This window comes from Caenorhabditis briggsae (genome assembly GCF_000004555.2).
Source record: "Caenorhabditis briggsae complete genome, chrV, whole genome shotgun sequence".
Classification (NCBI taxonomy): Eukaryota; Metazoa; Nematoda; class Chromadorea; order Rhabditida; family Rhabditidae; genus Caenorhabditis; species Caenorhabditis briggsae.
In genome coordinates, this window is record NC_013488.2 from 17480914 (window position 1) to 17501958 (window position 21045).

Genomic DNA, 21045 nt, shown 5'->3' on the forward strand with positions numbered 1-21045 from the left:
AAAAAAACTGAGTAAGCGCCGAGTTACACTCATTTGAATCTGGTGGCCTAGAAACTCAAATTTTGGATTTCTAGGCCAAAATTATATGGAACATGTGTGACTTGTTGTTTTCAGTTTTTTACAATTTTCAGAACTCAAAAATATCAATTTTGAGCCAAGTTACAGCAATTTTAAGTTGGTGGCCTAGAAACCCAAAACAAGGCCAGTATGTTCCAAAAACTTCAAACTGCCGTAACTTGGTTCAAAATTGACATTTTTCATTTTTGAAAAAAAAAAATTCTATACTACTCAACTAGTCACAAATTTTACAAAAACTAAAAATGTGACAGATACGCGCGGCCTAAAATATTCGAAATTTGGATTTCTAGGCCACCACCCTTCAAATGACCGTAACTTGGCTAGAAATCAGTATTTTTGAGATCTGAAAAATGCATTGTACTTTAAATGTTAAGCTACAAATTTTCAATTAAATGATGGCCTAGATTTCCAAAAATTTGGTTTTCTAGGCCACTCTTTTCTTTTGCAGTTTTCTTCTCTTTTGTCCAGCTGATTGCATAATTGCCTCATTTATTTTACAAGAGTCCCTTATGTAACTTTTTCCTCTTTTCTTTGGAAAACGAGAGAGTGAGAGACGCAGACATCTCAAAGAGAAAAGAAAAGTTTCATAAAAGAAAAACATCAGCGAAAAAAATGTGTCAGTCTTTGGCTGACCTGGAAATCCGGTCCCTTGGGAGGGGTTCAGAAAAAATGACGTCTTCTTTTTTCTATTGTTTTTTGAATTCAAATTTTTCTCCTTTTTTTTTGGTCAATTTGAGACAAAAAGCGGGTCAAGAATGATGTCATAAATGGGTGGCCTCGAAAATCCACAATGTTGGATTTCTAGGCCATCGGGTTGATATTATCATCAAAATGTCTTAAATTAAATTTGCAGTTGAATCATGTTTTTGAAATTCAAAAATGTCAATTTAGCGCCGAGTTACAGTCATTTGAATTATGGCGGCCTAGAAACCCAAATGTTGATTTTCTAGGCCAAAAAAAATTGAACATGTGTGGCTTGTTGTCCACAGTCTATTACAATTTTCTGATCTCAAAAATGTCGATGCTGAGTCAAGTTACAGACGTTTTACGTTGGTGGCCTAGAAAACCAAAACTAGGCCACCATGATCCAAATGGCCATAACTTCGTTCAAAATCGAGATTTTTTAGTTTTGAAAAATGCATTGGGTACTATGATACAAAATACAAATTTGCTACAAAAATTGAAAAATACACATGGCCTAGAAAATTCGAAATTTGGGTTTCTAGGCCACCGGTTTCTAATAGCTATAACTTGGCTCAAACCCGATATTTTTGAGACCTGAAAAGTGCATTTTGTTTTAAAATGTTCATTTTTTTTAAATTTAAAAAATCACAAATTATCATACACAGATAGCCTAGAAAAACTAGATTTCTAGGCCAGGAATTTGGATTTCTAGGCCACCACCTTCAAATCGCCGTAACTTGGCTCAAAATCAATATTTTTAAAAAATTCGAAATGGAAAACGTTTCCCATGCCTTTTCCTACGTTTTAAAACTACTAGCACAAAACCAACCTATAATATCTCAACAAATCGTCATGTAATCGATAGGTGACAGGAATATCCGCTCGCCGGAGCGTCTTGAAATTTTCGGGTAACAAATAATCGTTCCGTCCGAATGCTCTTTTGAGCCGCTCCATCGGAAGAAGTTCTTCTTCGGTTTTCTCTTCTTCGATTTTGACGGACTCTGAAGGCTTGGGTCCTCTAGAAGACGTTGGGACAATAGGATCTTCTGGTTGTTCTGGATACGGAGTACGGTGGTTTTGTGAAGGTGTGGATTGGTGGTGATAAGGGGACAAGTCATCTGGAAATAAAGTTTGACTTAGAAATTGAAGTTTAATTCAATTAAAAATTTTTAAAAACCCCAATTTTGAACGTAATTATAGCAATTTCAACTTTGATGGCCTAGAAATCCAATTTTTGGAATTCTAGTTTACAGATTCTAGGCCAAGCTATACTTCGAAAAGTGTAGTATTTTATCAGAATTCCGATGCATTTTTCTAAACTTAAATACATCCATTTTGAAGCCAGTTACAGCGTTTTGGAGCGCGTGGCCTAGAAACCCAAATTTCAATATTTCTAGGCCACACATACTGGTCATGTGTATATTGAAAATGTGTGCCTTGTTGAATAGTATAAAATACTTTTATCAAAACTAAAAAATGTCAATTTGGAACCAAGTTAGGACTATTTGAAGTTTTTGGATCTTGCTGGCCGAGTTTTGGGTTTCTAGGCCACCAACTTAAAATTGCTGTAACTTGACTTAAAATTGACATTTTTGAGTTTTGAAAAGTGTAATAAACTTTGTAAAACAAGCCACACCTGTTTCATTTATTAATGGCATAGAAATCCAAAAATTGGCTTTCTAGGCCACCAACTTCAATGACTGTAACTCGGCGGGGAACTGAGTTTTTTAAATTTTAAAAAGATGAGTCGACTGCAAATTCAATTTTACACATTTTGACATAATATTCAACTAGATGGCCTAACTTTTCAAAATTTGGTTTTCTAGGCCACCAACTTAAAATTGCTGTGACTTGGTTAAAAATTGACATTTTTGAGTTCTGAAAAGTGCAATCGGTTGCTAACATCAAAATGAGTACTATTTGAAGTTTCTGGCCTAAAAATCCAATTTTTGGTTTTCTAGGCCACCACTTTCAATTGCTCATAACTTGGCTGAAAATGAAATTTTTTTCGAGATTTGGAAAAAAGCACCATGGCCTAGAAATTCTTGGTTTTCCAATCCACCACACAAACCTTCTTCCACCTGATGACTCTGTCGTCGTCTAAGCTCATTCTGAAGTGTTGTTGAAGACGTCGAACTCGTCAAAAAGATAAAAATCGATAATCGAAGGAATAGGAAGAGGGATGAGTGTGGATTCAGTCGGACACACGAATATCGCCGTTTCTTCATCTCCACATAGTTGGAGCAATTTGTGGAAGGTTCTGGAAATTTTATATTTTTTGAATATTTAAAGGGGGATAACTCGAGAAATATTTAAGCAAAGAAAATGGTTCAAAGATTCAGAATCAGCATGAAAAACGCAATAAAATGAGTATAAACAAGCCATACTTTGAGAATTTTCGATTTTTGGAGTTCTTCTCCTTCTCCAGATTTTGCAGAAAATTAGACATAACTTGGTCAGTTTTGGTTCACAATTGATAAAATGTTTTGGATCAGAATTTTCATTTTAAGAGAGTTAAAATGAGTATAAATTTGTTCATGTTCGAAAAATTTGAAAATTTGAGTTCTTCTTCTTTTCCAGATTTTAGAAAAAACTAGGCATAACCTGGCTAGTTTTTGTTCGAAATTGATATTTTTGCTGGATCTGAATGCCCATAAAATTTGGGTCAAAATGAGTATAAATTTGGTCATGTTTGAGAAATTCGAAAATTTCGATTCCTTCTTCTTTTCCAAATTTTGGACAGAATACGTCATAACTTGGGCCGTTTTGATTCAAACTTGATAAATTTTCTTGGATCGGAATTTTCATTTTAAGAGGGTCAAAATGAATATAAATTTGTCCATGTTTAAAAATTTGAAAATTTAAGTTCATCGTCTTCTCCAGATTTTAGAGAAAATTGGGCATAACTTGGTCAGTTTTCGTTTAAAATTGATAAAACTTTTTGGGTCGGAATCTCCATTTTAAGAGGGTCAAAATGAATATAAATTTGCCCATGTTTAAAAATTTGAAAATTTGAGTTCTTCTTCTTTTCCAGATTTTAGAGAAAATTGGGCATAACTTGGTTAGTTTTTGTTTAAAATTGATAAAACTTTTTGGGTCGAAATATCCATTTTATGAGGGACAAAATAAATATAAATTTGTCCATGTTTGAAAATTTTTAATTTTAGTTCTTCTCCTTCTCCAGATTTTAGAGAAAATTGGGCATAACTTGGCCATTTTTGGTTGAAAATGGATAAAACTTTTTGCATCGAAATCTCCATTTTATGACCGTCAAAATGAGTATAAATTTGGAAATCTTTGAAAATTTTCAGATTTCAGAAGACGTCAATAATTTTTTTGTCTGAAAATTTTTTTTTTGGAAAAGTTGATTTCAGGTTTTGAATCAATCAGAAAAAGATCGATTTTATTTTCAAAAGCGGTATTTCGAAATTCTAGAAGACGTTCTCCAAAAATTCCAAAATCCCAGTAAAATAAGAAGAAGAAATAGGAAGACGTTGGTGGGGGCCTTCTTCAGTAGGTATTCCGGATGTTCCGGTGGTACGTATTATGTACACATCGAATACTAGATGACTTCGGAAGACATTTTGAAGAAGTCACCACCGCCAAAAAATAAAGAAAAAGAAGGAGAGGACGGGATTTTAGAAATAGAGGAGATTCGGAAATGTACAACAAAGGGGGCTTGGGGAATAAGGGATCAGGTTGAAGTCATCATCTACCTATTTGTTCACTCGGCCTAGAAAAAATCCAAAAAATTTTGGATTTCGAGGCCACGCAGCTCAAAAACAAGCACGTTATGCATTAATGATAGAAAGGTGGCCTAGAAAATCCAATTTTTGGATTTCTAGGTCAGCATATATCCTAGCAAATTTTCAAAAATAAATTTTGTTTGAAATTTCAAGTTTAATGCCCTTTAAAAAAATTGAAAATTGAAATTTTAAACCTAGTTACAGCAATTTCAACTTTGGTGGCCTAGAAATCCAATTTTTGGAATTCTAGGCTAAGGATTCTAAGCCAAGTTATATTTCAAAATGTGGAGTATTCTACACACAAGTCTACCCATATTTGGAAATATTGTGAATTGTTATATTATAAAAATTATAAAGTTTGTAAAATGAAATGCAATTTTCTGAACCTAAATGTCTCAATTTTGAGCCAAGTTACGGCGATTTGAAGGTGGTAGCCTAGAAATCCAAATTCCTGGCCTAGAAATCTAGTTTTTCTAGGCTATCTATGTATGATAATTTGTGATTTTTTAAATTTAAAAAATTATGAACATTTTAAAACAAAATGCACTTTTCAGGTCTCAAAAATATCGGGTTTGAGCCAAGTTATAGCTATTTGAAACCGGTGGCCTAGAAACCCAAATTTTGAAATTTCTAGGTTACGCATACTAGCCATGCGTGTATAGAAAATATGTGGCTTGTTTAGTACTATATAATAGTTTTTTCAAAACCAAAAAATGCCAATTTGGGACCAAGTTACGGCAGTTTGAAGTTTTTGGAACATACTGGCCTAGTTTTGGTTTTCCAGGCCACAATCTTAAAATTGCTGTAACTCGGCTGAAAATTGATATCTTTGAGTTCTGAAAAATGCAATGGGTAGCTGACATCAAAACAAATACTACATGAAGTTTGTGGCCTAGAAATCCAAAACGTTGGATTTCTAGGCCACCAGATTCACATGGCTGTAACTCGGCTCAGAATAGACACTTTCGAGTTTTAAAAACATGGTTGAACTGGAAATTTAATTTCACACATCTTGTTTGAAGTTTTTGGAACATATATGGCCTAGTTTTGGTTTTCCAGGCCACAATCTTAAAATTGCTATAACTCGGCTGAAAATTGACATTTTCGAATTTTGAAAACTGAAAAATGTGGCCTAAAACCCCATTTTTTTAGGCCACCACTTTTTATAAATTTTTGTTGTTTGGGACACAAGGAAAAATTCCAAAAAACAAAAAAAAGTGTGTACACATCCAAATTCCCCTTTTTCTTTCCTTCTTATGTCTTTTTTTTGGTGTTTTAAAAAAGAACATAACAGGACCCATATATAAGACATTCCTAAATCCCCCGGACCGCCCGTTCAAAACCCGTCTTTTTGGAAGAAAAAGAAGAAAAGTTTTTTTTTTTTTGAATTTTCTGGAAAATACACTTTTTGACACCCCGGGAGAGACAATCAATCAAAAAAGGCGGGAAAAAAAGTTTTTGGAGCGTCTTCTAGAGAAGAAAAAGAAGAAGAAGAAGAGAGGGTCTTCTGGATTTCCATGTCCCAGAATTTAGGAGAAAAAAAAGAAGAAGAAGAAGAAGGGTAAAACGGGGCATCTCGGTGGCAATTGGCGCAATTTGCATAGCAATCGCTAAGGATTTTTAGAGGGAAACAAGGGGAGGAAGAAGAAGAAGGGGGTCCCATGTACTGAATAGGAAACAAGGATTAGAAGGGGAAAAGGGGGCGGAGCTTGTATGGAAAAGGGTGAAATGAGGTCAAGGGAAGAAGATATGAAACCTAGGAAGGCTTTTGGCCAGAATCTGAGGGAAAAGAAGAAAAAGAAGAACTTTCAATTTGGGTCATTTTGGTCCAATACCCAAATCTCTAGATTTAAAACTGGCCAAGTTATGGAACTTTGAAATCAGGATTTAAAGAGGAAAAATACTTAATTTTAAAAAAAAGAAGAATACCGAGTTTGGGTGATTTTGGTCTATAAACCAAGTTTCTAGCGTTAAAACAAGCCAAGTTATGAAAAGTTGAAATTTGAATCTGGAGAAGAAAAAAAAAGGAAAATTTTAAAAAAAGAAGAATTTTGAATTTGGGTCATTTTGGTCTATAAACCAAGTTTCTAGCTTAAAAACAAGCCAAGTTATGAATCTTTGAAAAATGGAATCTGGAGAAGAAGAAGAAAATCAGAAAAATCGTAAAAATAAGGAGAAGAAGAAGAAGAAGAAGAAGAAGAAGAAGAAGTCTTGAACGATTCCAGAAAATGAGACAATCAGAAGTTTTTCATCTGACTCCACTAATAGAATACAAAAAAATCCGGAAATTGGAGTTGCCTTCTTCTTCTCCGTATTCCATTTTACTAGTTCTTCTTCTTCTTCTTCTTTCTCCTCATCATCTCATTGTTTGTGTTTGGAGAAGTTTGTGTGTTCCTTCTTCTTCTTCTTTTTCAAAAAGTAGAAGATGTTGAAAAAGAAGAAGAAGCTGTGATTACTTTTGAGTCACTCAGTAAAATGAAAAGAGGTAGAGAGACGCAGACAGTGTTTTTTGTAGTTTTGAAAAAATATCGATGATGAATGGAAACGACTTTGGAACATAGGAGAAGAAGAAGAAGAAGAAGGTTCTAAAAAATCAAAATTACCAAAAATTCAAAATCTTTCAAAGATAGTCAAGTTTATATTTGTTTTAACCAAAATTTTATGGGCATTCTAATCCAAAAAAAGATAATTAATTTTGAGCACAAACGAACAAAGTTATGATCAATTTTCTGCAAAATCTTGGGAAGAAGAAGAACTCAAAATTGAAAAATTTTCAAAGATGGGAAATGTTGTATTCATTCTGACCCAAATTTAATGGAGATAATGATCCAAAAAGAATTTTCGAAGTTTGGACAAATCCACAAAAGTTATGCTCAATTTGCTGCAAAATCGGGAGAAGGAGAAGAACCCAAAATTTAATATTTTTAAAAGATGGTTAATTTTATATTCATTTCAATTTTTTATATTCATTTCAAAAGAATTTTCAAGTTTGAACAAAAACCACCAGAGTTATGATCACTTTTTTGTAAAATCTGGAGAAGAAGAAGATATCGAATTTCTCAAGTTTTTCAAACATGACTAAATTTGAACTTATTCTAATTCAAATATAATGGACTGTCTATACCAAAACATTTCATTAGTTTTGAACAAAAACTAACAAAGTTACGCCTAATTTTCTGTGAAAACTGGAGAAGGAGAAGAACTCAAAATTTAACATTTTTCAAACATGGCTAAATTTATATTCATTTTGACCCACATTTTATGGGCAGTCTGGTCCAGTAAAAATAATAAATTTTCGACCAAAACCTCCAAAGTTATGCCTAGTTTTCTATAAAATCTGGAGAAGAAGAAGAACTCCATAAATCGAAATTTCCAGAACTATAGCTTGTTTATACTCATTTTGATCGTCTGAACGAGATGATGTCGAAAATGTAAAAAAACCAAAAATATGGACTTCAACGAAAAAGTTATGACCAGAAAAAGAACAAAATTAAAAAAAAAAAATTTTCAGAATTTTTTTTAACTTTCCAAATTTTTTCAACTTTTAACCTTTTTCTACATAAAAAATGACATTTTCGCAGAAAAATATTTTTTCCACCTCTATGAAGCTCCCCCTATATAATATTCTGACCCATCCCCTCTTTCCTATATTGTCAATTCAATTCTATTCCACTCTTTTGACTCTTGAGAGAGGAAGAAGGGCAGGTCATTGAAAACTTTTTCAAGACGATTTATGAGACCTCTTTTTCAAGTAGGGCAGGGTTTTCGATCAGATTGGAGTGACGTTTCGAAGATTGGACCCTTTAGATAGGTCAGGCGGCGAAAATAAGGGCACTGGGTACGTTAGAAAAAAAAGCAAAAAAAGATTTAGGGGGCGAGGAGTCGAACCATGGTGCTGAGATTGTTAGTCGGTGTTACTAGCCACTAGGCTATGGTGGCGCAGGTGGAGAGGCGCCACATAGGGAGTCATGGCGACCACCTCTCAAAACGCGGCGGCCGCCATATTGTATATGGAAATTGGCGCTTTGATGAGTGTGGCGTCCGTGGCGCAACGCTTGCGCTTTTGCTTAAGGTCCAAAAGGTCAGGGGTTCGATCCCACCAGAGACCAAACATCTTTTTTCTTTTTTACAAAGCAAGTGAACAGTGTTTAAAATATTTCTAGAGTAGTATTTTTCCCATTTTCGATAATGTTGGCTGGCTTTTAGGGCACTTTTAACAGCTAAATAGATTCCAAAGTCTTGCAAAACCAAGAAGCATAAATATAAAAAGTCACAAAAGTCCCAAAAACAAACATATAACATACATATATACTCAAAACGCATAGGGAGGAGGGAAACGGGTTTTGGGAAATTTAGTGGGCGTGGCCTAAATCCTTCGCTCTCTCTAAAACCACATATCCCAGAGAATTCAGAGTCGAAGACACTGACCCTTTCTTTTTAAAAGAAGAAGAAGAAGAAGAAACAAGAGGACCCAAATTCCTTTGGGAAGGAACAAGAACAAGAACAAGAAGACTCTTCTACCAAGGGGAAGAAAAAGACACGTCGGAAGAAGAAGAAGGAAGATGTTGGCAGATGATGGAAGAGTGTCGAACCGCGCGAAGAAGAGATCACATATCCCAGAAGAGCCCCAACTTTGTCGACACTTTTTCAAGCCTTGGTTTTGACCTATTTTTGACCCGAGGAGTTGGGAAAAACTTGGTAAAATAGTGTTAAAGTTGTTAATATATGCTTAGAACCCCTTTAAATAGCTTGAAACAGCTTCACGGAAAAAAATAACGAGATTGGAGCCCCCGGGGGTCGAAACCCGGACCTTGTGGACGATGGCCAAAAGCGTTAACCAATGCGCCAACGCACACAAGGAAAAGAGGGCAACAAGGTGTATAAGAAGTGGCGGCCGCACGCCACCTGAGAGAGGCGCGACAGGCGCGATGGTGAGCCAAGACACCTGTGGTGTAATGGATTAGAGGTTTGAGTTTGAATCTGAGGGTTGTTGGTTCGATTTTTTTTGGGTGAAAACTCTTTTGCTTTTTGTGCTGAGCAAAGATTTGTTGTTTTTCATGCACGAAATCAACGATTATGCCCATTTCTAATTTCTGATCTTCTGATTTTGCATTTTGCGATTCTACAAAAACTACTAAAACAATTTTTTCTCTTAAAAAATCTCAGTGCCATCGTAAAACCAAAGGAAAAAAAGAATAAGAACGAAAACTTTTTCTTTTTCTTCCTTTTAAAAGATGCAAAAAATATATAAAAAATACAGAGATAGAGAAGCACAAGAGGAAGGTTTATGAGGGCCACATTGGTCTCCAGGGATCTATAACGAATGTCAGGAATTTTTGGGGTGGAAAAATTCCACGTCATATGAGGAGAGTCGAAGGTGGAGGGACGGAAGATGAATTATTTGTGGGAAGGAGAGGGCAAAAAAATCTAAATTGTGTAAAGTGGAAAAAAAATTAATAGCCTTTTTAAAATATAATGATAACTTATAATTTGAAATGAAATCTAGAAAGTTATGGTACATAAACTTTTTTAGTTTCAAAAACTAGATTTTCTAGATTTTCATCTGAAATTTCGTCTTCTGAGTTTGCCTAATTTTTAAAATAACTTCTTCAATTTTCACCTATTTCCAGCTATTCCTAGATTTCCTACGGATTTTCGAAATATTTCCTATAATCTTCCCGGGGAAGACTTCCCCTTCTATTACACACACTCCCCTTTTCCCTCTCTTTCTCTCGCTCCCTCTCTCCGCTCCTAACACCTCCCCCACTGTTATACGAGTCGTCGCCCCTCTTCTCTCGTGGCATCGGTGGTTCAGTGGTAGAATGCTCGCCTGCCACGCGGGCGGCCCGGGTTCGATTCCCGGTCGATGCAATTCTTTTTTGATTTTCTTAATTGTTAGCTTAAACTCACTCTAGTTCCAGATACAAGCTCGAAATCCATCAGCTCATTGAAGAATCTATTGAACTTCGATTTTTTGAGCACCAAACACTCCTAATGAATAGGACCTCGGCCACATGTCCACATAGTCGGCTCTTTGTCGAATAAACTTAGTTTTCTCAATGTAGTTGTAACGGACATAGCTTGGAACATCAATTTGTCTTAGGTATTGGGAGGTGTTGGAGGGACGGAAGATGAATTATTTGTGGGAAGGAGAGGGTAAAAAAAATCTAAATTGTGTAAAGTGGACAAAAAATGTGTTGGGAGTATCAAAAAACTAACAAAAACAAAAGCGAAAAAAGAAAGAACTAAAAAACCGCAGAGAGGGATCGAACCTCTGACCTTCTGGATGAAGTGCAAAAGCAAAGCCACTAGGCTACGCTGCCCACGAAGGGATAAGGAGCGGAGTGCGTACAAGACACCACCGGCCACCGCGCCTGAGAGACGGCGGCAGCCGCCATGGCGATGAGGGTGGCGCGACCAATGATGCACCTGTGGTGTAGTGGATAAGAGTGAGGACTTTGGATCTGAGGGTTGTTGGTTCGATTCTTCTCGGGGCCAATATTTTTTTGGTTATTTTTGTAGTAGGGTAAACATATATTAAAGCTATGAAAATTAATTTAAAATGAAAATTCGAAAATGTTGGGCTCAAAAACACTTTCTATTTTTTTTTCTTTTTGCCCGATTTGTGTGAAAACCCTAATGAGGCCAATGCATAGGATACATGGACCCACGAAAAAGGCACATACAAATGCATAAGCGAAAGACACCCATAATATGGGGTCCCCCTTGTTTCTTTTACCCTCCTAACTGACCACTCTAGACTAGACACATAGAAGGATAAGAAGAAAGACGAAAACAACAAGAAAAAAGAGATTTTTCGAGAAAAGAAAGAAATTTTGAATAATTTTATGAGCCGGACAGCCGAGCTCTAGTGACTCTAGTAGCTTTTAGTAGTCATGGATTCTCGAGTTTTTGATGGGTATTCCCGGGATTTTTAGGAGATAAAAATAAAAAGTTTTCGGAAATTTCGAAAAAAATTTTGGAGAGAAAAGTTTGGAGTTTGAGCTGAAAACGTTATTTTTGGGACTTTGGAAGACTCAAAAATGGCTTAGAACGCTTTTAAACAATCATAAACAAATTTAAAAAGAAAAATACACCAAGACGAATTGAACCTATGACCTTCTTAACGACGAGCAAACTGCTAACCACTACACCACGGCGCACCCATCATAAATGGATGCAAAGAGCGTATAGGTGGTGGCGCCCACTGCCACTTGAAGGTGGCGCCACCTTCCTATACGCACTCTGCCTCCCTGTGTGTCGACTGTGGTGAAGTTGCTAACGCTTTTGCCCGCCGTGCGAGAGGTCCGGGGTTCAATATCGTTTTTTCAAGTCTTTCAATGTGAAAAAGATTTATTATGTCGGGAAATTTTAAAAAAAAACAAAAAATAGGTTAAAAAATATGTTACACGTCATCAGAAGAGGAAGATTGGTGTGTGAAAGAGACAAATAGACAAAAACCGGTGGGGGAAAAAATTAGAAAGATTTGGAAATCATGGAATCTTGATTTTGGCGGGAAACAGGAAAAAAGGATAAATAAGAAAAATCCAGAAAAATTGGAAAATTAATCACATAGAAGTTTCAATGACTGGTTTTTTGGATTTTAGAGATCCTCCTGTTCGAGGCGGAGCGTGTAGTTCAACGAAGTGATTTAAAGATGATTGAGATTGATGAAGCGGTGGTGGTGGAGGTCTGAAATTTGCAAACTAAAAAGTTTTTTTTTGAATATTTTGAAAAAATAAAAACATCAAAAGTTTCAAAATTATATCATGTTTATAGTCATTTGAACCCCTCTAAACTTGTTGATTCCAAAAATATAACTTTTATTGAAATTGAACAACTTTGAGCCAAGTTACAGAGCAAAACGTGAGGCAAGACGCAGAGAAACGAGACACGCTAGCTGTCGGCGCGCTTTCTTCTGCGTACTGTAACTCGGTCAGTTGTAGAGACTGAATGATAAAAATGTTATTTTTGAAATTACCAAGTCAAGACGGTTTGAATGAGTATAAACATGACCAGTTTTTGAGAATTTTGAAATTTTGAAAAACATTTTTCTACCTTGGCGGATCAGTTGGCAATGGTTGAAAGTTATTGGTCATGTTCAAAAACTGATTTGATCGTCTTATGGCTGGAATCGGACTTCTTGGAGGCCGTGGAGACCTTCTATGGTTAACTACAGTACTTTGAATAGTACTTTCCGAGGCTTCAGAAGTATAATTTGATGATATATCAGTTGCAGTTGATGTTCGTTCTGAATCCGATGGACATGTACTACAAGACGTCACATCAGACGTCGTATCGCTTCTCATCTGGTGTGCGCGCATTTTTACAGTAGTCCCGGTTACTGTAGAACTACTGTAGGGTACGGTAGTTGTGGTTGGATTGGTGATCTCCGAGTAGCCATTTGGATTGGTGGAGACGTGACGGTTTTGGCGTCTGAAAAATGGTTTTTTGGTTTTGAATTTGGAAAAAAGCTAGTTTTTGATAGTTGAAAATATGTTTATGATACTACAAACAGAAGCAAAAAGGATTTTGCTCTAAAAAGAATCGAACCAACAACCCTCAGACCCAAACTCGAAGCTTTTATCCATTACACCACTCCGCCATCGCACCGAATTGACGGCCGCGCGCCTCCCTCTCAGGTGCCGCGCGGCCGCCGTTTCCTATACGACTTGTCTCCTTTTCTCTTTAGTGTGTGCCTTGGCGCAATAGCTAACGCTTTTGCCCGTCATCCAAGAGGTCACAGGTTCGATCTCCGGTGGGCCCAAACTCTTTTTATTTTTTCGAGGACCTATTTTAAGATTGCCTAAACGTTTTTAAGCAAGTTTTGGGTCGAAAAAAGTCAAAAATACCTCGACTGGAACGTTCCAGATACTGTAGTCCCTGTTGTTGGACCACCATGTGGGGTGTAGGCGGCGTATGAATAAGTGTGGTCTGATGTGGCGGTGCTCAAAGTGTCAGTTGGGGAACGAGCCACTTGGCGGGGCGGTTGACGACCGGCGCGCCTGGAATATATATTTTTAGACTTTTTTGGAAATTTTCGAAAAAATTACCAATCATATGCACTGATCGTTGATCCGCCATCCAAACTAGCATGTGCTGAGGTGTGAGTGTGTTCGGAGCCAGATTTCATTTTTCGTTTTTGGTATTCTTGCTCGCGCCTGGAAATGAATTTTTGAATTTTTGAATTTTTGAATTTTGGAATTTTTGAATTTTTGAATTTTTGAATTTTTGAATTTTTGATTTTTCGAATTTTTGAATTTTTGAATTTTTGAATTTTTGAATTTTTGATTTTTTGATTTTTTGAATTTTTGAATATTTGAATTTTTGAATTTTTGAATTTTTGAATTTTTGAATTTTTTGAATTTTTGAATTTCTGAATTTTTGAATTTTTGAATTTTTGAATTTCTGAATTTTTGAATTTTTGAATTTTTGTTTTTTTGAATTTTTGAATTTTTGAATTTTTGATTTTTTGAATTTTTGAATTTTTGAATTTTTGTTTTTTTGAATTTTTGTTTTTTTGAATTTTTGAATTTTTGAATTTTTGAATTTTTGAATTTTTGAATTTTCGAATTTTTGAATTTTTGAATTTTCGGAATTTCAGAAAAATTCTGAGATTTTTCAGATAAATTAGAATTTTCTGGAATTTTTTTCCCAAAAACTAGTAATTTCAATATTCTGAAATTTCTACATCTTTGATTTACCAAAGTTTTTATTTTCAAAATTTCTTGAAATTTTCGAATTTTTCTGAAATGTTTTTTCCATACTTGCGACCGGGCCTTCGACGGACCCTTCGCGGGCCCTGCCATAGTTTTTTTCAGAAACAATATTTTCAGACCAACTAAATTGGATATGATAGAACTCGACAAGTACTACAAAATGATACTATTTGGAATACTGTATCTTGTCTATGAACAAAGTTACAGGTCATGAAGTGTCAACTTGCCGCGTCGGCCCGGCCCGGGTCGGGTCTTAGTTTTTTGCCTGTAACTTTGTTCATGTACAAGACATAATTATTTAAATTATATCATTTTGTAGCACTTGTCGAGTTCTATCATATCTGATTTAGTTGATGTCAAAATTTTGATTCTAAAAGAAACTATGACAGAAACTGCGAAGGCCCGGCAAGGGCCCGGTCGCAAGTATGGTTTTTTTCAAACTTCTTCAAGTTTCTAAAAACTCACTTTTGCAATTTGAAACTCGCTCTAACGATATTCTTTCTCTCACTGAGTTCCTCACTTCGTTCCCTCGACTTCACACACCAACAAACGACCAAAAACAGTAAAAGTGCCAAAATAACCGAGGCAATGACCAGAGGAATAATAATTCCAGGTCTCCAGAGAATCGGTTCCGAATAAGGATGTGTCCCCTTTTCACAGACAAACGGAAGCAATAAATTACAATTAACACTTCCAATTTTCCGACTTCTCGCACTTAACCATCCACACTGGGTATTTGGAATTCCAACTGAAGAGATCCATAAATGTATATCATCTTCCACTCCATAAGCCTTTAATCTCTCTTGATCCGTTATATAATCAATCGAAAATTTCTCTATCCTCTTCGCCAGCTCGGTTTGTAGCACATCATCGATTCTCAGGTACGGTACAAATGCACCTAGCTCTTTACAGTACTCCACAGCTTTTGTGTAGGTCACTGCAGCTGGAACGAAGAGGAAGCAGGACTTGAATTCTTCGTGGCCAGCCTGCAAAAATTTTTTAATTGGGAATTAATTATAAATTGAGCTTTTTGAGCATAGAAAATGGAAGCTTCAAAGTATTTGAAAATTTCAAAAGTTTTCAAATTATGCCATGTTTCTACTTATTCAAACCACCAAAACTTGCTGATTCTAAAAATCTAACTTTCACATAGATTGGAGAATTTTAAGTCAAGTTACAGTAGAAAAACAAAAATCTTGTTACATTTTGAAAAATCGAAAAAATCAAAATTACGAAAAATATGTCATGTTTATACTCATTTCGAAGCTCTTAACTTGCTAATTATGATGCTGTTTAAATTTTTGAATTTGGTAGAAAAAGAAGCAAGTTATGAAAATTTCAAAAAACGAACTTTCTGAAATTTTTTTTTCGAAAATTTCAAAATGTTTTCAAAGTATGCCATCTTTATACTAATTCGAACCGTCTTATCTTGCTGATTTCAAAAATCTATTTTTCATCAAAATTAGACAACTTTGAGCCGAGTTTCAGGGCAAAATGTAAAGCGAGAGTGAGAGAGCGCAGAGTGTCTCGCTTCTCTGCGTCTCTCCTCTTGCACATTTAGAACATTTAGAACTGTAACTCTGCTCAAGAGGAATCAAATTCGATGAAATTTGAACCAATAAGCTGGAAAAGTCCTGACGGTTCGAAAAAGTATAAATGTGACACAATATTTTTCAAATAGATTTATCCCCCTATTTTCGGCCCTTTTGACTTAAAATTTTGCGAAAACAGGTTTAAAATTTATTAGCAGAGACTTAGACTAGCTTTAAACAGCTCCACGAAAAAATAAAAAAAGGTTTGGCACCACTTGGGTTCGAACCTGTGACCTCTTGGACGAAAGACAAAAGGTTTATCCACTACGCCATCACGCACACTAGGAAAAAAGAGGAAATGGCGGCCACGCGCCACTGAAGAATAAGGCGATGGCGCCGACTCGCGGCTCCATCGCATCGCATGGTGGCGCCTGTGGTGTAGTGGATAAGAGGTTTGAGTTTGGATCTGAGGGTTGTTGGTTCGATTCTTTTTGGGCCAAATTTCTTTTGCTTTTTCGCTGAGCTCTGTTTTGCTTTTTTCAGGGCACAGAATCAGCTATTTTATTCTAACACGTCATAACTCGGTCAGTTTTCATCCGATTCAGTTGGAATAAACTATTTTAAAGTCTGCAAATCAAGGTCTACTCACCTGAAACCATCCAGCCGGACAATCTCCCTCCACCAAACTTGTATTCGACTCCATCACAGGTGAATATTGAACTTTCACCAGCTCCGGATAATCCTCTGCGTCTCGAATCTTTCCAGCAGCCACACCAATCGTTCCCGGATATCCCCAATAATTATCTCTCGCATCGATTGACCCAATTTCATATTGTGATTGTCTCCCAGTTGTCAATTCGTAGTCATTTAAAGGATCATTGAATGTGTTATACTTGAAAATCTCCTGAGAGCTTCCAGCGATAATCGTCGATCGATAACGAGTCGTTTCGTTGTCCACATGCGTCCACCAGTCGAAAGAAACACCTTGTTGAGTGAGGACCTGCAAGAAATCAAGTTGAAAATTTTATTTTCAAAAACTTGCTTTGGATTTTTTAATAGATTCTTCATTGAAATTATAGCCCTCCTACTGCTCGTTCCCCTCTATTGCCCACTGCGCCGCACTGAGAGACGCAGACAACGAGAGTGCCTCGCTTCTCTGCGCCTCTTCTCTCGCCACACATTTCTGCCTATAACTCTGCTCTAAGTTGATCAAATTTAACAAAAATTACACCATTCAACTAGAAATCGTTAGGTGGTTCAAATGAATATAGATGTGTCATAGTTTTAAAATTTTTGGTTTTTTTAGAAAAATTCAGAAAACTATGACTATTTATACTCAAAAAATGTCCCAAAACTTGCTGATTGTGAAAAACTAGTTTTCATAAAATTTGGTTGATTTCGAGCAGAGTTATGGGCGAAAATGTAAAATGAGAGACGCAGACATCGGAGTGTTTTCTGCGTCTCTCAAAGGCGCCGGCTCGCGCAGCCCGCGTGGCGCAGTGGTTAAGATGAATAGACATGGAGCGGGAGGTCAAAAGTTCGATTCCTTCCAGTGCCAATGTTTTTTGAAAGTTTTTTGGATGGCGCCAAAATAAATGAAAATTCAAAAAAACAATTTTTTTTTTCAAAGTTTTCTCTCACCTGTCTTTTATCTCTCGTATCTCTTCTGGGTCGATTCAAAAACTCGTTATTCTCTCTCAACGGTTGATATCCATACTTTTCAATGTACTGTTGACCGTGTCCCAGTGCCAAATTGTCATAAAAATGATTATAGAAGAATAGGTTCTTGTCAGCCGAGATTCTCGAGTTTGCATGGATGTCCAAAGTGTGTAGACCCGTATTTGAGTACAATGTATTCCTCGTCATGTTGATGGAAACGTCATGGGCAACTACCGTATCATGATAGAGAGCGTAGTTATGACTGATAACGTTGTTCAGGAGGGATATCTGGAAATTGATAAGATTTTAAGATTGATAATTAAAGTATTTGGATTTAGCAAGTCAAGACAGTCAAAATGAGTATAAACATGACCTAGTTACGATTATTTTCAGGAAAAAAATTTTGAAAAAGGAACGTTTCTTTGAAAATTTTGAAAATCATTTTTTTTAAATATCAATCCAATTTTTATGAAATTGACATTTTTGAAATCGTCATACTGTGACGGTTCAAATGAGCTTAAACACGACTAAGCTCCGCCCACTTTGAGTATTGAGGCTAGAGACGCAGTGGGTCTCGCTTCTNTGCGCTCTCGCCGACACGTTTTAAGGTGTAACTTGGCTTGAGATAGCTCAATTCTGGTTTTGAGAACGCGGTAAGAAAATTTGAGAAATTTCACACATTTTGAGCTAAAAATCATAGAAAACTAGTCAAAATGAAGAATTTTATGAATTTTTGAAAAATTTTGAAATTTTTAAAACATTTCAAATATCGTCATGTTTAGGCTCATTTAGACTGGAACGCCGTGCTGATTTAAAAAATTTTGTTTTCAAAAACATTGAATAGAAAATGAGTTATGAGCCAAAATGTGGGAAGAGAGACGCAGAGAAGCGAGACACTCTCGGTGTCTGCGCTCTCTCACTATCGCGTCACGTTTTCCTCTGTAACTTGGCTCAAAATTGTTCAATTTTTATGAAAATTATATTTTTCAATTTGGCAGGATTCGAATGAGTATAAAAATGGCCACTTTTTGAAAATGTTGATTTTTTTGAAATTTTGAAATTTTTCAACAAATCCCAAATATGACCATGTTTAGGCTATTTTAACCGGCTTGACTTGTTCATTTTGAATATACAATTTTCCGATTTCTCTGCCTCTGTCTAACTCACCGATTGATAATTATTCCCGCTCAACGCTACCGTAGTCGAATTACTGTTATACACGAACATGCAATTCTTCACCAGAGCACCCAAACGGACCACCGGACTACTGGATGTAGCGGAAATGTATAGTCCACCACGATTATGAGCAATAGAGTTGGATCGGAATAGGAAGAACTGCAAAATTGTAATTTTGCAAAAATTTCAAAAAAAAAATTTGTTTTTTTGAAAAATAAAAAAAAACATTCCGTAAACACTCTGATAGATACCCATCAAAAACTTGAGCCTATATATCTCGGTTTGTGTGAAAGATATCAAAAAGTGGTCAACTAACAAAACGTTTATCATAATATCAGAAATATTTTGTCAGTTGACCACTTTTTGATATCTTCGATACGAACCGAGATAAATGGGCTCAAAGTTTGAGTGACCTTCTATTAGAGGGTTTACGGTATTTGACCGTACCACAGTATTATGCAAATGGAGCTGAATAGCTTGGCTTGATGTAGAAACGTTCCCGAATAAATGAATTCCATTAAAAGAGAACGAGGAGCTCTCAATGACCAGATTCGGGCTCATTTCTCCTAAATTCGAGTATTCTATGGCGCCACGATCGTTGTTATCCATTCGAGACCCTCGAATGACCACTTCTCCAACCGTATCTGGAATTTGCATATGCTCAGATTAAGTTGAAACTTGCATTTTTGAATTCAGCAAGTCAAGACGATCGATATGAGTATAAACATATAGACCTATTTTTAATTACTTTGATTTTTCAGAAACTTTGGAAATATTCAGAAAATCAGCCATAACTTTTTTTTTTTGAATTTGAAAATTCACGACGATCAAAATGAGTATAAACATGACCTATTTTCAGCAAATTTGATTTTTCAGATTTTTTTTAATTTCAGAAAATCAGCTATAACTTTCTAAATGTTCATCCAATTTAGGTGAAAACTAGATTTTCGAAATCGTCTTGTTTTTCCAGTTCAAATGAGCCTAAACACGACTAGGCTCCGCCCACTTTGAGTTTTGAGGTTAGAGACGCATTGTGTCTCGCTTCTCTGCGCTCTCGCCTCCATAGCTTTGCGTTTCAGGGTATATCTCAGATACGGATAGCCCGAATACGATAAAAAAGTATTTTTGAATTTGAAAATTCACGACGATCAAAATGAGTATAAACATGACCTATTTTCAGCAAATTTGATTTTTCAGATTTTTTTTAATTTCAGAAAATTTGTCATAACTTTTTAAATATTCATCCAATTTAGGTGAAAACTAAATTTTCGAAATCGTCTTGTTTTTCCAGTTCAAACGAGCCTAAACACGACTAGGCTCCGCTCACTTTGAGTTTTGAGGTTAGAGACACAGTGTGTCTCGCTTCTCTGCGCTCTCGTCTGACACGTTTTGGGGTATAACTTGGGTTGGGAAATCTCAATCTTTATGAAAAATATACAGTTAAAATATTGGGAAATTTTCACATCTTTTGAGCTAATAATCAATGAAAACCGGTGGAAATGAAGAATTTTATGATTTTTTGAAATTTTTCGAAAAATTTCGAAATTTCGAAAATTTTGATTTTTCAATTTTTTTCGAAATTTTCGAAAAAAAAACAGATTTTTTTAGAATATTTTGAAAATTCTTTGAACTAGGACTCATTCTGATCGTCTTCATCTAAAATTTCATAACTCACGTTGCTCAGAATTGCTTGGCAATGCCGAGACCTCCGCAATGAATCCATAGACGCCGTCAGCAGCTGTGGCTCTCAAATGAACGGCGATTTCTTCAGAAGACACGGCAACTGATGGATCCACAGACTGATAATCACTTCTAAAGTCAGCCAGAAGACTAGACGGAGAGAATGAGTCAGAACTATAGAGACGCAGAGCATCCGAGCGGCCTAAATCTGTTGGTGAGGAGTAGAGGTGGTACTGTACGATTCGGAAGGCTACACGACGTCCCGGGGAGGTGAAGATCTTCACACAATCCACAGGATAGGAGTCATATTTGTAGTAGAACTGAAATTCGTGAAATTTGTTGCAAGGTTAGACAGTTGGGTTAAGCAATGTGAGACAGTTAAAATTAGTCAAAATTAGACTTATTTTTGAAATTTCAGAATTTTTGAAATTTTCAAAACACAACTTATTTATATTCTTTCAAACCGTCTCAGTTTCTTGAAACGGAAAATATAATTTTCATCTAATTTGAGTCACTATTCGCCGAGATATGGGCAAAAACGAAGAATGAGTGCGAGAGCGCAGAGAAGCTATACAGCGCGCGGCGCCCCTTTCTTCAGAGTACTGTAACTGGGTAAGTTTCAGAGACTGAGAGATAAAAATGACATTTTTGGAATTAGCAAGACAAAACGGTTTGAATGAGTATGAGTTTAACTTATTTTTGGAAAATTTTTTTAAATTTGACCCATTTTTGGAAAATTCGCTTTTTTCGAAAATTTTCTTAAATTCAAAA

General features: G+C 36.0%; 2 protein-coding genes and 1 non-coding gene across 3 annotated transcripts in view; 1 reads left to right on the plus strand and 2 right to left on the minus strand.

The window, feature by feature from the left end:
• Positions 1-695: 695 nt before the first annotated feature.
• Positions 696-2990, minus strand: CBG18582 (the record flags this gene model as incomplete). The annotated part of the gene is made up of 3 exons (XM_045238467.1): positions 696-711; positions 1592-1880; positions 2834-2990. The coding sequence occupies 3 exons, from the start codon at positions 2988-2990 to the stop codon at positions 696-698; spliced, it is 462 nt and encodes a 153-aa protein (XP_045096522.1).
• Positions 2991-10308: 7318 nt separating this feature from the next.
• Positions 10309-10379, plus strand: CBG28333. Its single transcript has one exon. It is a non-coding gene (tRNA).
• A 1697-nt stretch (positions 10380-12076) lies between these two features.
• CBG18580 overlaps positions 12077-21045 on the minus strand; it is a gene marked incomplete at both ends in the record, with an annotated part of 29466 nt that continues 20497 nt past the window's right edge. Inside the window, 10 exons of the mRNA XM_045238470.1 lie at positions 12077-12200; positions 12567-12944; positions 13361-13513; positions 13562-13669; positions 14693-15213; positions 16409-16759; positions 17401-17706; positions 18586-18753; positions 19042-19238; positions 20270-20594. Coding sequence (XP_045096521.1) covers positions 12077-12200; positions 12567-12944; positions 13361-13513; positions 13562-13669; positions 14693-15213; positions 16409-16759; positions 17401-17706; positions 18586-18753; positions 19042-19238; positions 20270-20594 — 2631 coding nt within the window. The remainder of the gene's footprint in view (positions 12201-12566; positions 12945-13360; positions 13514-13561; positions 13670-14692; positions 15214-16408; positions 16760-17400; positions 17707-18585; positions 18754-19041; positions 19239-20269; positions 20595-21045) is intronic.